General features: G+C 44.0%; 2 protein-coding genes across 3 annotated transcripts in view; both read right to left on the bottom strand.

Annotated features, from left to right (window-relative positions):
• Window positions 1–67: 67 nt before the first annotated feature.
• Window positions 68–14,049, bottom strand: LOC149329336 (uncharacterized). Of its 2 annotated transcripts, XM_089561919.1 has the most exons (3): window positions 13,055–14,049; window positions 11,800–12,264; window positions 68–190 (listed from the first exon to the last, which is right to left on the bottom strand). In XM_089561919.1, exons 1-3 carry the CDS (start codon window positions 13,176–13,178, stop codon window positions 180–182), a joined length of 600 nt encoding a protein of 199 aa, XP_089418045.1. In that variant the 5' UTR covers window positions 13,179–14,049; the 3' UTR covers window positions 68–179. The 2 variants fall into 2 exon arrangements, with proteins under 2 accessions (XP_089418045.1, XP_089418044.1); XM_089561918.1 differs by lacking the exon at window positions 68–190 and having other exon boundaries at window positions 10,559–12,264.
• LOC149329337 (uncharacterized) overlaps window positions 4,261–15,006 on the bottom strand; it is a 30,411-nt gene continuing 19,665 nt past the window's right edge. Inside the window, exon 3 of the mRNA XM_089561955.1 lies at window positions 4,261–8,612. The gene's annotated coding sequence lies outside the window, so the exon portion shown is untranslated. The remainder of the gene's footprint in view (window positions 8,613–15,006) is intronic.

Below are 15,006 nucleotides of genomic sequence, written 5' to 3' on the forward strand. Positions count from 1 at the left end.
TCTAATTCAAGCAAAATCATTGAAAACACTTCCATGTCACTTTGTACATTGACACAGTCCAGTGAGATCATTGCACACGCAATTTTTCAGGTCATGAGCATCAAGCACTGCAGTCATGGAAGGCTGTGAGGTGTGGTATTGAAGGCTTCTTCCTCAGGAACCTTGTACACATCAGCTTGTCAATAATGGCCTGAAAAATAACGGAGAACAAATGAGCGTCACTATAAAACAAACACAAAGGCCACAAGCAGCGGGGTCTGTGTGCTTTTGTGCCAATGGCAATGCACAAGGAAGCGAGAATGCACAAAATTCATGTCCGACAATACATTCTGCTGTTTTCATTCTTCTGCAGGCACATAATGTGAAAGGACATGGATAGGGAAAAAGAAGTGCAATGGCAATATATTGCAAACTGCGAGTACAAATTTTTGAAACTGATGTTCTCTACCAGCTAAAATGGATTGTCACATGTGATAGTTTTAGCACAGCTGGTCTCTTTGTGAAGACAGATGGATTTTGAAGCACCTAACTTTGCACATGCACATAAGTGAAGGTAAGGTTCTGCATATGTTCATTGCATTAGGTTGCCTTCAAAGGTTCTTCCTCAAGCATGTACTCTGTGCCCTCCTAATACTGCTCCTCACACCTGCAATTTGAAACGGAGCATAGTAGCATAACGAGAAGTCTCCAAGGACACAACGGCATTGTTTATATGCTTTGTGCATTGAATAAGTATAATGCAGTCCTAGATCAGAACACTGACCCATGAGTAGACTCACTCAGGCTCATATACAGATGATCATCTCAGTGGTGATCGAGTCGGATCCGGACTCAAATTCAGATTATGATCCGAGCCAACAGTAAGTCTGAGCTCAGGCTCATATTATGATCTCTGTTTTTGCAACAACATTCCAAGCTTAAGGTCTTCTTGCCTCCTTTACTACCGACAGCGGAGAGCAGGAATGATTAACTGCCGCGACCAAGGACGCTTGAGGGCGAGGCAGGCTGGAGGTGTCTGTGGGCGACCGAGGAAGGGGATTCCTTGGAAGTAAGGAAGATGTTATTTCGTCCCGTCCCCACTGCTAGTTTATGTGGGTGCAGTAATGAGCCGGTAGCTTTGTTCGAGTCCCTCCAGGCTGCTGAGAGTTCATATTACTACAATGATTTGCAATCAGCATAATGTTCGTGACAGGTAGAAAAGCTGTCCACTTTTGGCATAAACTTAACCCAAACAGCGTCAGACCAAGAACATGCGTTCGTGAGCCTTAATTAGGATCTCTGTAGCCACACATATGCGCGGCTGAAAAGTATGACCAGACTACCAAGCAGGCAGCAGATAAGAGGATGAGATACTGGTCACGCCTTCTGGCCACACATGCGGCTGTAGGGTTGTCAGGGGATAATGTAGAACATCCAACATTGATGTTTGTTTACAAGGCATTAACCAACTGACCGTTTACAATGCGACCCTATGCGCTGCCACAAAAAAATTTTGACTTGTGATATCACATGACTATGTTTGTGGCTGTTGAATAATGGTCGCTGTCGTGACATGTGACAACAAAGTACGTAGGTCAGGAAGAGATCTCCTCCAATGGCCCTTTGAAGGCATGATCAAACACAAAAATATGGCTACATTCATGCATTACAGCCAGCAAATACAAATTCAATACACTATTTTCAATTTGGGACATGAGAGATGCGTACACAACCAACCAAACATTTGCTCAACCAGAAAAAGAATGCTTCAGTTGCGATTTCAAGCTTAATATCCAACTGGAATGCAAAATCACTCCTGCCTTACTTTTATACTCTTTTCCTCTGAAACTTTCAAGCACAAATATTTTGCCAAATAACAGACAAAAAAGCAGATATGAAACAAATAAAATGATGGCTAGAAGTATAGGCGTTACCACAACTAAGAAAGGCAGGACAATTTGCGAGCCTGGAGGAGCTAGTGCGTAACTTGCAAGGAACTCTTACAAAAACACAGAATGGCTAATGTGCCATCAGACTCCAAGAAACATCAAAATGAAAAAATTGCATGACACATCACAGAAATCGGAAATAGAGCATAGAATAAAAAATAGCCTTGAATGGTAAAAACAATAAACAGAAAAATAAACAGCATCAAGCTATGGGTTGGCATAGACTGGCCGCAGTTCCGCTGGAATCTCTTCCCCTGGCTACTGGTGCTCCTCCAAAGCCTGCAAAACCGAGAACACATAAAGCAGGCACAATGCACACATAAGAAATGCACTGGCTTTGTTCAAATGCTATGGGATTAGTCCTGCTTTTTAAAGTAGACCATTTAGTGGAACTGAAGGGTGTCATGCATTTTTCATTCCTGTGAAGCGGCTGTATTAGGATGTGAAGGAGGGATTTTATCCCAGCAAACCAAAAGAGGTTTTTGGTTTGCTGGGATGCCAAGGAGACTACTTCCGTATATACGCACACACACAAAAAAAGATGATGATATGCCGTGAAGCTAATTGTACCAGCCTTCCGCGTAAACTGCTGGTTTCAGGTACCGCCATCGGGATATGGTTCACCAGCTTCCACAAGTCACCGTAACGCACCATGAACGGTTTTCACACTTAACGCCACAGAATTTATAAATCATCACCCTTTTTAGCGCAAAGCTATAGACTGCAGAAGAACTAATTGTTGCATTTGCTACGCGATTACGAACACAGACATCCGAGAAGAAATGCGAACGGCGCGATCTCCCCGAACATGCTGTCTTTGCTAAAGCCTGCTGCAAGAGAAATAAGGTGTGGAAAGTTCACTGGCGACCGAGTCCGTTAAATCGTCACGGCTGAAGACACACACCTATCAGATTTATATAAATTAGCGCCAATTATAGCTTTGCAGCGAACAGCGTCTACTTGCTCGAAGTTGCAAGTGTTGAAGTGACAGGTTTAAAGTTAACTCCGGCAGCTTTCACTGAAGAAAATTTGTCTGGTATTGCGGTTATACACTTCTGCGGCTTTCATGCTGCTGGCAAAGGCGTTAATAAGCCCGAATACTACGTAACTGCGCGGTAAGATTTGGGCACGCGCGCACAAAGACGGTAGACGGACCATATCTTCACACGCGCACGATGCAAAAGTGACGTTCACCGGGTCGCATGCAGTTATCATTGCTCTGTATGCGCACAGAATTCCTTCTGCAAAGCTTCTTTCTTCTTCTCACAGACTGACAGCACACAAAATCTAATATGTAAAGCAACGAATTAAGTAACTAGCACAACTATAGCACAACCGGCAACACACGAAAAGTGTGCATTGTTGATGCCGCTCGCAATGCCGCTTGCGCCATCGTACACTTTCCCTGCTTGATTGGCAGGGGGCACATTTAATTAAAAAAAAAAGATAACGAAGACCACATATACAGCCTCAATTAAGTAGTAATGACGCAGGAAAGTTTGATCTGTGTGCAAGGTATAGTTGATTGAAAACTGGCTGTCTGTTGTGACCTTCCGGGAAGATCGAAAGCAAAACCGAATTTTGACAATTCTGGTTTCGATACCGCACCCGATGGAGCGCAACGCTTGAATTTTATATCCGAATCTTATATCCGGCTTAGCTTGTACGTGCGATGGTTTACTCGTCGCAACTGCGTACTGCGCGAATAGAAATCATATGTGTACATACTTATCGACTGTATTGAAAGTACACTCCGCTGACGCGCTGAATGCGCAGCACTAGAACGCGAACAGCTCCATGCCGCCACGCGCAACGCTTGTCAGCTGCTTGCGTGGAGGAATGCGAAAGCATGTTTTTTTGATGAAAGGAATGGTCGCAGTAGCTCTCAAATCTCGGCATCTCGGTAGACACCTCAACTGCGCATTTGAGCATGCAACTGAAGGTGCGTCATTGGTCCGAACCCCTGTCGAAGTTAGCCTCTAACTTGAATAAAACACATGTAAGATGCTACGACACCACACAGAACGCTGTATGAGCGCTGTATGCTCAAAATTTTGAATGTTTTCGGGAACACTCCCACCACTTTGAGGGAGTGGGGTATCTGTTGCAGCCAGCTTCGTCGCTTTGGCGGACGCGGTGGTTGCGACGTGCGTGGTTGCGGTGGTTGCGACGACGTATACTTCGCTATATACTCTTTAAGCAGTCAAGTGCTTCATGCTCCTGCAACCTATATATATATATATATATATATATATATATATATATATATATATATATATATATATATATATATATATATATATATATATATATTCCTTTCATGAATTGTTTATCGAGTGACCATGACTTGCATTCTGCAATATAGGTTTTACTAGTATCTTATGATTTACTTCAAATTTCATTTAGACATTTTTTATTTATTAGTACCTCAAAGGCCCTTTGAACGGGCATCACATGACGGAGTGGGTTACAGAGCATAACACTGCTTCACTTGATGACTTGAATAGTGATGGGTCAGTTTGGAGCACGACGTGGCCGGGAAAGTCATTCGTCTTTCGCAGTGCGTACAGAAAATGAAGACAGATGAGCGGGCAGGCAGAGGATATATGAGGTCTTTTCATGGTTCGTGCAGCTCTAGGTACAGCAGGCAGGGAGGATAACAGACTCGTGTGGAACATGATAATAGAATTTGTGATGTAGACAGTCTTGCAATATGACATCGGTTAGCTAAAATTCCGAGATGAACCTTGCATTTTAGTTTGGCGATGCTTTCATGATACGGATAAGCAGACACGAACCCAGCAGCGCAGTTTTGTATTGCTTCTAGTGTATTCGAAACATTATTTTGATTAGGGTTCCAAATAGCACATGCATACTCTAGTTTGGGCCACACAAATGTTACATAGGCTCATGATTTCAATGACGGTGGTTGAGAGCTTACAGGGTACCATTTGTAGGAAATGTTCACTGTTGATTTCTTTGTGCCAAGCATGTGCAGGTCATTGACCTACTTTCTCACTGCCACCGATTCTGATGTCGCTCGGAACACAGCAAAATTTTTTCGTGCCCATGTGTTGTGTATGATGTCTCCTAATAGTGGTGTAACTGCATGTCTATGGTGAAGCGAGGGAAGTACGCTCAGAGAATCAGTGGAAATGATGCTGTTCTCGATGTTATCCTTCATTATTTTTCTATAGCCACAGAAATCCTTCCCTTTTTCATCTGTGTTCACAATAATTAGGTCATTATTTCTTGTCTGACGAAGTGGGAGCTGCAGTTGGAAATGGTGCATTGCATATCTTGGTTGCACATACGAGGATGTACGTGCCGACGTAAAATGCGTGGAATGGGTGACGGTAGCTTTGGGTTCTGTTTTTCGAAACACTTGAACAGATTCTTCTAGGATATTAACTACATTTTCCTAGCTGTGTCTTTGCAAGTTTTTCTTTCTTGAGCCCTTTTCGTAAAATTGTTTCATCTGCTGCTGTTCCATCCACTCTTCCAATTTAAACCACTGCAGTGGGTCAGCGGCCTTACCGCGGCGCCTGGCCATATCGGTAGGACTTCAGTCAAGAAGAAATTCAGAAATCCTCATTTGCTGTGAATTGCACGTGCACCCTAAAGAGCCCCAGGTGGTCAAAGTTAATCTGGACCCATGATATGGCATCCCTCATAGCTCGCATGTCGCTGACAGATGGTAAGTGACACGATTTACAGTTTAATTTTTTTCTAATTACTAGGGAGCTCAAGTTAGTCTTGTGTCTGACGAAGTTAATGTACAATCCCTCCGTAGGAGAGTAGCGAGACATTTACACACATTCGTGTTTAATTGTTATGTACGAAGGTGACCGGTGCCATAGGTGGAGCACAAAACTACGTGGGAACACTAAATTTCCTCCCCCTCATTATCCCTCGACAGGATAGAGCAGGCCACAGAAAGCGCCTGAAACGTCTGAGCTCTAAGACACTTTGGCAGAGTCCTAGAGCCTATCCTGATATGACTTATCTTGCAGTTTTTATAGTCACCTAAGTATGCCTGCAGTGCCAAATTTAAGAGAAGAACCTTACTTGTTTGGCGGGAAGGCTCTTGGGGAAAGCTGAAGAAAAAGGCGACGCCTTCCCCTCAGGGGCACCAGGAAGGGATGCGGAAGAAGGTCGTGTCCATCTTGGTATCTGCACGGTGCCTCTCATCGTCCAAAAAAGATCGCAGCGTGACACAATGTGCAGGCGGTGTTCTCCGCTCATAAAGATTCGTGCTGCAATGAATAAGAAGCTGGGACTGGCCTCTTCCAGAAAGGACGTTCAAAGCTGCACTGTGTCATTCATTAGTTTCAAAAAAGGGGTGGTGTGTAGGATTCCTGTGTCATGCGGAAAGATATACTATGCTCGAACAGCTAGGTGGGCATAAACATCAGATTGAAAGGGCACGAAAATTCCCTTGACAAGAAAAAATCCCCTTCTGTTATAACCTCGTGCTGCACTGCTATGAATGCAAGAACATGAAGATCATCCTTGCCTGCCGGACTTGCATATTACACCAGTAGCATGCAAGGGTAGCAACCAGATAGCCAGGGAAATTCTCAAAGGATATTGCATCGCTAAGAACTCATACACGTGTGTGGCAAAACCGTCTGTTGCTTTGCAGAGAAACAAGACAGTGTTCCTTGATAAGTGCCTTTCCTCTCCTGTGTAATTATTGATGTTTTCCTGTTCTTTGTTTCATTTAAGTTTCGCTAGTTTTCACCTTATTTATTTCCTGAGTTTTCCATTATACCTTCAGTTGTTAGACAGCGCCCATGTCATCTCCTCTTTCCTTGGTCCTTTGTCTGTTTTGTGATGGTCTTAAAGATGAACTACATCCAACTCGTCCAATACAGTGTACTGGCAAATTTAAAGCAAGAAGAATTTGGCTGCAGTCTTATGATTTTATTTGTTAGGGTAATTGATAACTCAAGCAGTGTACTTTTTTTGAAGGAAAAAAAATTTGTACCAGTTACCTTAACAGAGTAATGTACATAACATTTCTTCTCTTTCATTGAGTTTTATGCCACGTAAGCGACTACGACTATCATGCGCCCACCAAAGGATAGAATCTGTTTGCTTTTGAGAAATCTCTGAGATTCCTATAAAATATCATAGCTTGATAGGCTGGCTTTTTTTTAAAATATATATATGTAAAAACACGAGACATGTCCACAAGCGCACTTTCTCCAATGAGCACACAAGGGTGAAAAGACTGGTAGGCATTCAACAGTGGAAAATGTTTTCCTCACTTTGTCCAGCTTTGCGCATGAACATAAAATACGTGATTTATGGTGATCATTTCTCCGCACAACTCGCATGCTGATGACTCCTCTTTTGCAAGAACAAAACTGGGTAATGTGTGCTTCCAATATATGCAAAGGCGACATAAAACAATTGTAATTTATGACTTCCATACAGAAGAATTAAGGGCGCTCGTACACTGTCAGGCATTCATGCCTTTTCATCAGCATATAAAGAGAATGAGTGCAGTACCTTTTATTTTGTTCTGCTCAATAAATGACCTGATTTGAAACTTTGCAAGCAATGTTCTGAACGTATTGATTTATGATTGATTTATTCTGTAATCTGGGCATTTAAATTCTTCTAGTTCTAGCTCTTGCTCTCTTTCTCTGCTTGATCAAAATGCCACATTTTTAAGATGCAATTGGTCCCAATTTACCTCAGCATCGATGATCTAACGTCCTGAAGGCGAGACACGGCATTGCTTCGATTAAATTGGTTATGCAGATCCAGAATTTATCATGTGATGGGTACGGGAAGCTGGTATTGGCGGTGGACGGTCGTGAGCGAAGTCAAACACATTCGCATGCTGCAAAAGAATGGCCACCAATATCCAACGGTCGCCTATGAGTAGGGGTTTGTTGATCATGGCCAGGAACTGTGATTCGGTCAGGTCGCGCCGTCTACTTGGATGGGAAATGTTGTCAGTGAGCGAGGCAACTGGCACAGAAAGCCGTTCTTCAGAGCCGGCGAGTTTCAAACCACGTGGCAATACGGCAGGTTCGCTGGAATGATTGACAGTCCAAAGAGTGGCTTGGCCCTTGGTCACACGGACACGGCTGCGGGGTACCAGCACACTTTTTTTTGCGCAGTTAAGTGTCCCACCACAGCATCGAAGGCATCAGAAACAGTGCTCGACGACACAGTGGGAACGAATATGGCAGGCATTGCTGGAACGACGGTGTCTGTGGAGACAGAAAATGCTTGGGCAACCAATGGCAAGTCTTCTATGAGAGCCAACAGAAGACTAGGACTTAATGATGAGCCGCCACTGTGGAAGTTGAGACTGGCACCGCACCGGTGTAAAAAGTAATACCTGGGATGATGTCATGCGTAAACCGAGGGAGCACCATGAATTCAGTTCGGAACACATGGCCAGCGATCACTATGTTTACAAAACAGACACCAATCGGAACTGATGATTCTCCCTCTACACCACAGAATATCAAAGCACTATCCCAAGCGAACATTATTTTATGACCGAGATGGTTCTTGAAAGCTAAACTCATCACAGACTCTGGCACCAGTGTCCACTAAGGCCACGATGGAAATACCATCCACTAACACTTCAAGGCGGTTCTTTAACATACCTAACAATTGGCAGAGGAATTGACAGTATCGATGACCCTATGACCGCACCTCCATCGGCCGCACACGGTAGTTTCCCGGTGATGGTGGGTCGACGACGTTGGGGAGGTGGTGGTGGAGTCAGGCTTCGGTCAGAGGCAGGGGAGTCATTTCGTGGCGGTGCATAACTGGATGGGCGCTGGGGAGATGTCAAGATAAGGTCACGAACAGGTGCATTGGAACCCGAGTGGGGGTTCGACCACTGGCGCTGGTAGCGGGAAATCTGTCCCCGGCGAAGGCAAAATCAGGAGATGTGACCGACCAGACCATGTCGGTAACAAACTGGTGGGTCGCGAGGGCACTCTGAATAACACTCCTCGTAGCCACTGTTCGATCGAAGAGGCCATCGTACTCCTGCCGCTGCTAGTGGCGTTGAGGGCGAGCTGGTGCACTGGGGTAGGGACGGGTGATCATGGAATCGTCGCCGTAATCGATGCAAGTTTCACAGGGAGAGGAGTGACTGGACGAGCCCCAAGAGGAGGAGCGATGAGCTGCAGCAGCCTGCAGAGAACAGCTCTCGTACGGAACTTCACTGCGGCACCCAAGATCTTGATGCCGGAGAGTTCATCGCGAACAATTTGATGAATGACTTCAGAGAGATTCACAAATTCACAGGCTCATGAAAATTCATGCTACCAATGGTGCTGACATCAGGCAGGCGGCCAAACATTGGAGTAATTCGACACATTAAGAGTTTCAAAGGTACGGCAATGCTTGATGATGCCGATGGGACAGTCTAAGCTGTCTGTACTTATAAGAAAACTGTAGATGACCTCCGCGGTGCCTTTTCAGAGATGCCCCATGCGAACTTTTTCAGACATACATGGATTAACGACTTTGCGGATCTTCAATATCTCCTCTACCTCTATATAGGTCATGAACATTTCACCAGGCATTTGCGCTCTCTGAAGCAAAGACTGCTCAGCACATTTCCTCTTGGTAGCGGTATCCCCAAAGCAGTTGCAGATCTCTTTCATGAAATGGTCCCAACTCATTAAGATTGCTTCATGGTTTTCAAACCATGTTAACGCGCTACCGTCTAGAAAGAAAGCAGCTTAACGGCGATATCCCAGCGGTTGTATTTCCTCACCCACTGATAATTGGTGAGTCACTCATCTAAGTGTTCGCCAGCATTTTTGGAAAACGTCCGTGGCTCTCGGAAGTGCTGCTATGTGGGAGCTGTTGCTCCAGACTGACGGGCATCGGCTTCCTGGGTCATTGGCATGGACAACTGGAACTGGGCAGTCCGACAAGTCTGCCGCTCCAGCAAAGTCGAGAGGGTTCCGTGGTGATAAACTCAGCACCTCCACCACACTGTTACAAGTTCTATTTACAAACTCTATTTACATAGGCAGGTCGACCCGAACTCCATGCGTCAGCGGGAAGATCAACGTCTTTTGCATGCGCACTTCTTCGTTGTTCTTTCAGAGTTCATAGGTAGCGCGTGACAATATGGCAGCTTCAGTATGGCTTCATGGAAAAGTGGTGACTAAAATACCAACTAACAAACCTTTTCTCTTCATTTTTGTGACCCTAACCACATCTACAGCACCACAAAGGTCATTCCCGCTCAAATCGAACACACTCAGTGCTTTGTCAGCCAGAGCCACCTCATCCCCACAAGATTCCAAATATCATCTACTAACCCGACCCATTGCCGTCCACTGCTATGTTTCAATTCTTTCGTAATGACCCTTTTGTAGTATCGTCCAGCTGCTTGTAGAAACCTCTGGAAAAAACATTACTTGCTTCTATAATAATCTTTCGTGCTATCATCCGTAAGTCTAAAATTTGACAAGCTTTTACTTTCGGCTCTCTTAAGAAGAGTCATCAGGTCATCAAATGCAACACAATTTGAGAGGTGCAAATATTGAAATTTTGGAATATGAATTCAAAATGCCTTTGAATATCGCGTCGAGTATCACATATCTGTTCACTCTAAAAAAAATTTCAGAAGATCAACAGGCAACCTTTATTATTTTCAGAACAGTGTATGGACTTTGGAACGCAAGTGAGAAAAGTTATACAGGCACAGCACCAAGCAAAAAAAAAAAACATGATGTGCGCAGCAGTGTGTGCTTCATGATTAACATAATGACAAGTAGTAAAATCTTCACAACTCGTATTACAAGAGACCAGAAGAAATGCCTGATTTATCTGAAGGTTGACACACGAAATGCCACCACCACTCTAAAAAAAATAAAAATAATAACTACCAAAAGCGCGGTGACAGCTTACGAGGAGGCTCCATTGCCCAAACAACAAACAGCATGTGACGGGCAGCTTCGGCGTGTCAGAAGAGATAAGTGGACGTAAACGAGGAGAACGCAAGTTTGCATCGAAAACGGAGAGACTGTTCTTATGTATATATGAAAAGATATGAGCCTTGACAAGCCAGATGACATCACCACGGGTTAGCACTTAAGCTCAGAAACTGAATCTACATCTAGGTTATTTCTTAGGCTAGTAACGAGGAAGCTCCTTGCATCCTCAGCACTGCTTCACAAAAATTATCCCACTCAGAATGCACAAACAAAATGAATTGTTATGCGACCTTTCACTCTCCCAAATCTCTTTATTGAGGCAGGGTGACAACTACCGCCAGTGAATAATACTGGGTACAATGTTCTTGAAAGTCTCGGTCCAACAAGAAGTGATCGCATTCAAGCATGACCGTGATTTTATTCCCATTTTCCCATTCATGCAGGTTTATAAGCATAGCAGGCTTCCTATTCGTCTTCAGGAATGACTCAGAACGGGTGTGTAGTCTAAAGACACAAATGTCATTTTCTGAGAAGTTTGTCAAAATGAACAAAGCTTAAAATGTAATTAACGATGCAGATTAGCTACCCACACCTTTCAAAGGGTAGCCAGCTTGAATCTTGCTAGCTTGTACACAGTTAGCAAAGCACTTATACCAGGGGCATCACGGACCATTGCTATTTTTTGTGAGCAGCGTTCTTGTGGTAGTTCAAATTATGGCTCCGAGTGAATCTCTTTTCGCATAAGTCACATTGGTAGGGTTTTTCACCCTTATGGGATCTAACGTGACTCGCAAGGACTGAACGTACCGCAAAAGCCATGGGGCACAGCTCGCACTGATACAGCTTTTCACTCGTGTGTTTACGGATGTGTCTCACCAAGTTGTTCCTCTGTGCAAAGCTGCTGCCACATTCGTCACAACGGTATGGCTGCTCACCTGTGTGAGTGCGCTGGTGTACCACCAGGTGACTCTTCAATGCAAAGCTGTTCCCACAGTCATCACATTGGTATGGGCGGTCGCCTGTATGAGTGCGCTGGTGTACCCGCAGATTTGCTCTTTGTGAAAAGCTTCTACCGCAGCATTCACAACGGTAAGGACGCTCGCCTGTGTGAATGCGCTGGTGTTGCTCTAGGGTGAACTTTCTTGCAAAGCTATCTCCACAGTCGTTACAATGGTATGGGCGGTTGCCTGTATGGACTCGGAGATGCTGCACTAGATGGTATCTTCTTGTGAATAACAGGCTGCAGTGGGTGCATTTGTGCAGCTTATTTCTTGCAGCTTTACTCCGGTGGTTCCCCATGCCAGAAGGAGTAGATTCCATGCAGTGGCCCACAGGGTGCCTTTCACTGGTTGAATCTTCCACAGCAGGAGCGCCATGGTCGCTCTGTGTCACGACTGAACCTGTGTTGCACAGGCAGAGTAAGTTAAATAAGCAGCATGAACCAACAATCCAATGTTCACTTCGAATTAGAAATAAAAGTTGAATGTGGAGGATACACTCATCATATCTATCGGTATCTGTCAAGTTTTATTCAGCAAATCTGCTTTAAGGAAAAATCAGGCCTGAAACAAGATGTCTCTACCATCAATTCTGCACGCAGGCAAAAAAAAAATTAGGTTACAAGAAATGTTATCACTGCCAAAAAATAGGGCAGCCTTTGTAATCCATCCAAAGTTCCTGCATTTGACTCCAAGGCTTGCACTATTCGCAACATGATAGACGTGTACTGTGCGATGTCAGTGAATGTTGAAGAACCCCAGGTGGTCGAAATTTCTGGAACCCTTCACTACGGCGTCTCCCATAGCCTCAGTCGCTTTGGGACGTTAAACCCCATAAACTTAAACTAAACTAGACACTGTACAAAGTCCACACGGGTAGTCTTAAGAGCGACAGTGAGGTATGCTTAGCATTATATTCTTCATTTGCTCCTTACACAGCGTCCAATAGGAGGAAAAGACTAAATGCTAAAACCCGGAAGAGGCCTTGACCCCTGTAAAATTTTTGCATCATTAAACTGGACTCACAAGGATGACAGTTCAGTCAGTAGTTCACACGTCACATAAAACAGAATATCAAAGGCGTATACCGTCATTTGCCACAGTTCAGTAAACTAAAGCTTTTATGTCCTACAAACTGCTCTTTGAAACATAACCTTCAGGAAAGCATATATGGAGAAGTGCAGATTCTAACCTGGAGAGTTCTGCGATGAAGGAACCCCATGTTTCTGGTCCCTGGAGCACAAGCCTGCATGTGAAAAGCAGATTACATCCACTAAGACAAAAGATAACACATGCAACAGCTCATGTAGTGTCATGTGTACAACACAGTGAATATGGAATACACTCCCGTAAAACAGCTTTTCCAAGTTGCGTAGATTGAGTAGGGCGAGCCTGAAAATAGGTGAGCTTGAAAGCAAACATTCCAGACTTTTAAATCTGCATACAGATGACTGCTATACCTGCGATCGAATAGCTGACAACTGCCCAAAAATTTATAGACCTACTAAAACCGAGCCAAGAGCCATTGCATTGAAGAATGAACTTGGCCAATTCCAGTCTTCATGGGAAGGTCAGTAAAAGTTTGCCTACACAAGTTTAAAAAATAAAGAGTGTCATTAATGCTTCATGACACAAAAGATTGATACAGCCACTATTTTTTTATTAAACCATTTGTAGTAGCTGTACTGCGCACAGGAAAAAAAACTTCCTGAAAATGGCGACTGGTGAAAACGTCCAGGTTACAGCTGCCCACGAATGTTCCCAATTCGCCCAACATGATGTTCCGCTTCCACTGTCTCCAAGAGTGCAATTATTAAAGTAGGAACACATCTGAAACTGTTCACTATTCTGTCTTAAATGCAGTTACAGGATACCACATTTACTTGTGTAGTAGCAGCATCTCCAATTTTGGGACGAGAAACCAGGGGGAAAAAAGGAAGAAACTATCGTGACCGAGTTTTTCAATGCGCCGCTCTGAAAAAGATTTAAGGTGACCAGTTTTTCTAACACCATGGATGGCATGGAAGAAGTCCATCCCTGTGAACATGATGATGATGTGAGCTCATCGAAAGCAATGAGAGTGTGGGGCTGATGATGGCAATGATGAATTTTTTAAGAGGCAAGGGAAGCAATGGTCAAAGAGCATCGTGGTATAGGGACCTTCATCAACACCAGGGGAAGTCTGATACCCATTTCCAGGCATTCCACCCAGCAGAAGGCAGGGAAAAGGCCTGCATAATGTAGCGGTGGGTACCCAGTGGCACAAGGAATCCAACCCAGCACATCCTGCATGCGAGATGCACACTCCAATGACTAGACCACCGTTGCAGGGAGAGTGAATGTGGTGAGAAAGAGCGAATTAAAGTGAGACTTGTGATTAGTTGCTGCATTATTTTGAGCGGAAATCACAGCAGCACTTCACTCGTTCTATGGACATTTTGTGATGCAAGGGAACCAGTCAGGCAAAACTAAAAAATGAACACTGTGGGTCAGTAAATCTCGTAAAACTAGCACTACATTGTGCAATGGTGTATAGCATCACTAGAGCGCACAGCATAACAAAAACATAGGCCAACTTTTTTAAATTGCTTCGCATGATAATAAAACAAATTCCAGCTCAAAAACAAATCAAAGCCCATACCAACACCATGGCATGGAATCCGTACACGATGAATTCCAGGTGTGCAGATATACATTCAGTATTGTTACAGAATTAAAACAAACACTGTCGCGTTACACTGCATACAGCTAAATGTAACCTGATCTAAAAAAAACCTCAAAATGAAATGGAAGATCTCAGAATACAGGCTAAATGAACACATCAAGGAATATAGTAAGGAAAGTCACTAATGCTATGTGCAATGACAAAATAAGGTAGGTCACTCAACGACACCGAATCCTAGTCTACTCTTCAGGAAAGCCACAAGGACACTCATGAACCAGTAAACAGCGGCAAGTACAATAGAATATAAAATTCACCACACGATACAGCACAGGTATTGCAGGGCTACAGTCACCTACCGTAAAACATGAGCCAATTTGACAAGCTGTCTTCTGGAAGGCCCCATTTCCTTTCAGCCTCTAAGTGACCAAATAGTGTGATTCTATGACTACTACTAAATGCCCAGCACTGGAGTACACACA

The sequence above is a fragment of the Amblyomma mixtum genome, chromosome 9 (assembly GCF_055824585.1).
Source record: "Amblyomma mixtum isolate Tamu chromosome 9, ASM5582458v1, whole genome shotgun sequence".
Lineage (NCBI taxonomy): Eukaryota > Metazoa > Arthropoda > Arachnida > Ixodida > Ixodidae > Amblyomma > Amblyomma mixtum.

What these genes read in the sequence shown, in the direction of transcription:
- LOC149329336 (XM_089561918.1), bottom strand. Translation starts at nt 13,178, where the DNA reads ATGACACTACATGAGCTGTTGCATGTGTTATCTTTTGTCTTAGTGGAT. An exon ending in TTCATCGCAGAACTCTCCAG is followed by an intron (nt 12,265 to 13,054) that starts GTTAGAATCTGC and finishes TGTGCAACACAG; the next exon opens with GTTCAGTCGTGACACAGAGC.